This window comes from Nicotiana tabacum, chromosome 3 (genome assembly GCF_000715075.1).
Source record: "Nicotiana tabacum cultivar K326 chromosome 3, ASM71507v2, whole genome shotgun sequence".
Classification (NCBI taxonomy): Eukaryota; Viridiplantae; Streptophyta; class Magnoliopsida; order Solanales; family Solanaceae; genus Nicotiana; species Nicotiana tabacum.
Window position 1 is genome coordinate 172516119 of NC_134082.1, and position 3076 is coordinate 172519194.

A 3076-nucleotide genomic window follows, 5' to 3' on the forward strand; every position below is an offset into this window, starting at 1 on the left:
TCCCACACATAAATTACACTTTCAAGAAATATATATATATATATATATATATATATATATATATATATATATATATATATATATATATATATCATAAGAACATTTAGTTTGTGGTTATGTAAGAAAATTGCATTAGGATCAGCTCATTTTTCTTTCTCTACCTAATAAAAGAAAGAAAAATGCAAGTATAAAGGAAAATACCTTTGTTCTTATAAACTTTTATTATAGACCATTGTGGTCCGATTCTTCCCTGAATCCCGCGTATAGCGGGAGCTTAGTGCACGAGATTTTGTTTTAATGTACATTTCTGTAATAACACCTCAACCCAAGGTCAGCAAATTATATCCTCTATTCTGTCACTTTAAATTTGTCCCTTACAAGTTCTTCAAAGTCCTTTTATTGTACAAACTTCAACATACTCTCACACACTTAACAAAAAGTACTCTTCTTAATTTCCCTTCTCCCAATCTTCTTCTTCTTGCAACAAAACTATGGTTCTAAATTTATCTCCTTTCGTCCTCTCTTTCACCCTTCTCCTCTTTCTCCTCTCCACAAAATCATCATCAGCTCAATCCACTCTTGACCCAAACCAACTTAAAGCTCTCAGATCACTAAGTGTTCCAACAGGTAAAGACCCCTGTTCTCCCCTTCACAAAACCACCATTTGTGACTCTTCAACTCCTTTTCACAACCTTATTTCTCTCAAACTTATAAACTGTTCAAATGATGTGGTTTTATCCCAAACAGCTCTTAAATCTCTCTCAACTCTCACTGACTTACAGTTCATAAACTGTCCTGTTTCTCCTATTCATTTCCCCTCTGAACTTTCCTCCAATCTCCAATCCTTCACTTGTATCAACTCCCTCAAGAAACTCTCTAGTGTTTGGCTTATTCGTTTGCATAATGTAGTAAATTTAACTGTGTCAAATGTTCCGGTTTCTGCTAGTGGCCCTTCTATAATCTTGAACAGCATCAAGAATTTGCATACTGTGACCATATCTCATGCAAATCTCACAGGAGTTCTTCCTACAAAATGGCATATGAATCTTACTTATGTAGATTTATCTGAGAATAAAATTGAAGGAAGAATATCAAGTTCTTTAACTATGCTTGAAAATCTTGTACATCTGAATCTTTCTTCTAATTCACTCAATGGTACTATACCAACTGCCTTTGGTAACTTACTTTCTCTGAAAAATGTGTCTTTAGCTTCAAATTCGTTATCTGGAAATATTCCAAAATCATTTGCTGCTATTCCTGGATTAGTTCATCTTGATCTTGGATCTAACCGATTAAATGGAACTATTCCAAAGTTCATTTCAGATATGAAGGGATTGAAATACTTGAATCTTGAGAGGAATAATTTTCATGGGATTTTGCCATTCAATGCTACTTTCATCAAGAAATTGGTTGTGTTTAAGGTGGGAGAAAATTCTAATCTTTGCTACAATCATTCCACATTGTCTACCAAATTGAAACTTGGCATTGCTCCTTGTGATAAACATGGATTGCCACTGTCTCCACCGCCTCCTAAGGAAGATTTCAGTGATGATAGTGCAGATAAAGAGGATCAAAGTCCACCACCTAAACATGAACATGGACCTAGCAGGGTTGTTTTTGGTGTTGCCATTGGACTTTCTTCCATAGTGTTTTTGATTATTTTCTTGGTTCTATTGTCCAAATGCTGTAAATGATGAGTGTAAATTAAGACAAATTCGTGGTCCAGTTAGGTTAGACAAATTTCCTTATAAAATTTGAAAATTTGTTCATTAACTGTATACATGGATCTTGAGGGGAGAGTAGAATGTAAGAGTGTGTTATTACTCAATTTGTGTGTGATTCTATTATCTGTACCTTTGCTGAAGGAGAAGCTTCATTTTAGCTGTCTGCTAGGCTATAGTGATATGAGGGCGAGAAAAAAGTTCTTTCTGAAGTAATGCGGATACCAAGCATACAAAATTTATAAGTACAAAAATTACCTGTCTTTTTCCCCTTTAGTTCTTTTTGGTTTTCATTTCTTCTTACTCTGTTTTCTCCAGGGAATGTTTGATTCTTAACTTCCTTTAATTCATTCCTTTTTGGCGTTCAATTGGATATAATTTGGATTTAGACAATGATTATGTGGCTTTAACTCCTAATCGAATAACTAATTACATGCACCTGTTTTACTATGGCATTGCTTCTAGTAAATTTTTATTTCTGCTTGCATCAGGGTACGCTACCTACATTACACTTTTTAGGGTGCGATCCTTCTTCGAACCCTGCGGGATACTTTGTGCACCGAGTTATCATTTTAGAGTAGCTTATTGCTTGGTTAAGATTGAATTTTTCCCACTTCAACTATGTTGCTTGACATTATAGAACGGGTACTTAATAAGTCCTTTAAGCCTGGCAGTCACAACATTGGATTTGTTTCCATTCACATTGCTGATTTGTAGCTTGTAGTCCAAGTTGCAAGGTATCATAGTAAACGAGAATTTCCAATTCCTTTGAACCAAAGTGATGTAAATTTAGGGTCCACAAAACTGTATAGAGACAGTTTCCACAAAACACATACAATCAACAATAAGTAAATGACACAACAGAGTTTTACGGGAAAAACTCTAAGCTCACGGGATTAAAAACCACGACCTATACTAGTAGGATTTCAACTTCATTACTGAGCAAACTTCAGATTACAAACTATGGTAACCTAGGAAGTAAACTCTTAATCCCTCACTCACTTGTAATAACTCTATTACAAAGCTCGTACCTCGACTAACTCTAGCCAAGACACAAACACAAGGTTTATGATTTTACAAATGGTTTCCTACACAATGCTTCTAGCTAAGCTAAGTAGGAATTACATGTTGATCACTCTAACAAAGTTACAACACAACTAAGAACATATGGTAACACGGTACTAGAAACTGGTCATTTGTTCTGTTGTTCTTTTATTCTTGAAGCCTTGAAGTCACTTGTAAGATGGCAACACACTTGAGAGAAGCTTGATGATTTTTCCGAATGTTCAAGTGTGTGTTTTTCCCTTGCTTCATGTTGATAATATGCAAGTGATGTCACTTGGACGATGCAAGCA

The 3076-nt window shown here is 35.1% G+C and overlaps 1 protein-coding gene across 1 annotated transcript; it reads left to right on the forward strand.

Annotated features, from left to right (window-relative positions):
* Positions 1–408: 408 nt before the first annotated feature.
* LOC107822203 (receptor-like protein 51) lies at positions 409–1913 on the forward strand. The gene has a single exon (XM_016648721.2). The coding sequence runs from the start codon at positions 492–494 to the stop codon at positions 1692–1694; it is 1203 nt and encodes a 400-aa protein (XP_016504207.1). The 5' UTR covers positions 409–491; the 3' UTR covers positions 1695–1913.
* The last annotated feature ends 1163 nt before the right edge of the window (positions 1914–3076 follow it).

Bases quoted from the DNA above. Each gene is read 5' to 3' on its own strand.
- LOC107822203 (XM_016648721.2), top strand. From the start codon at position 492: ATGGTTCTAAATTTATCTCCTTTCGTCCTCTCTTTCACCCTTCTCCTC.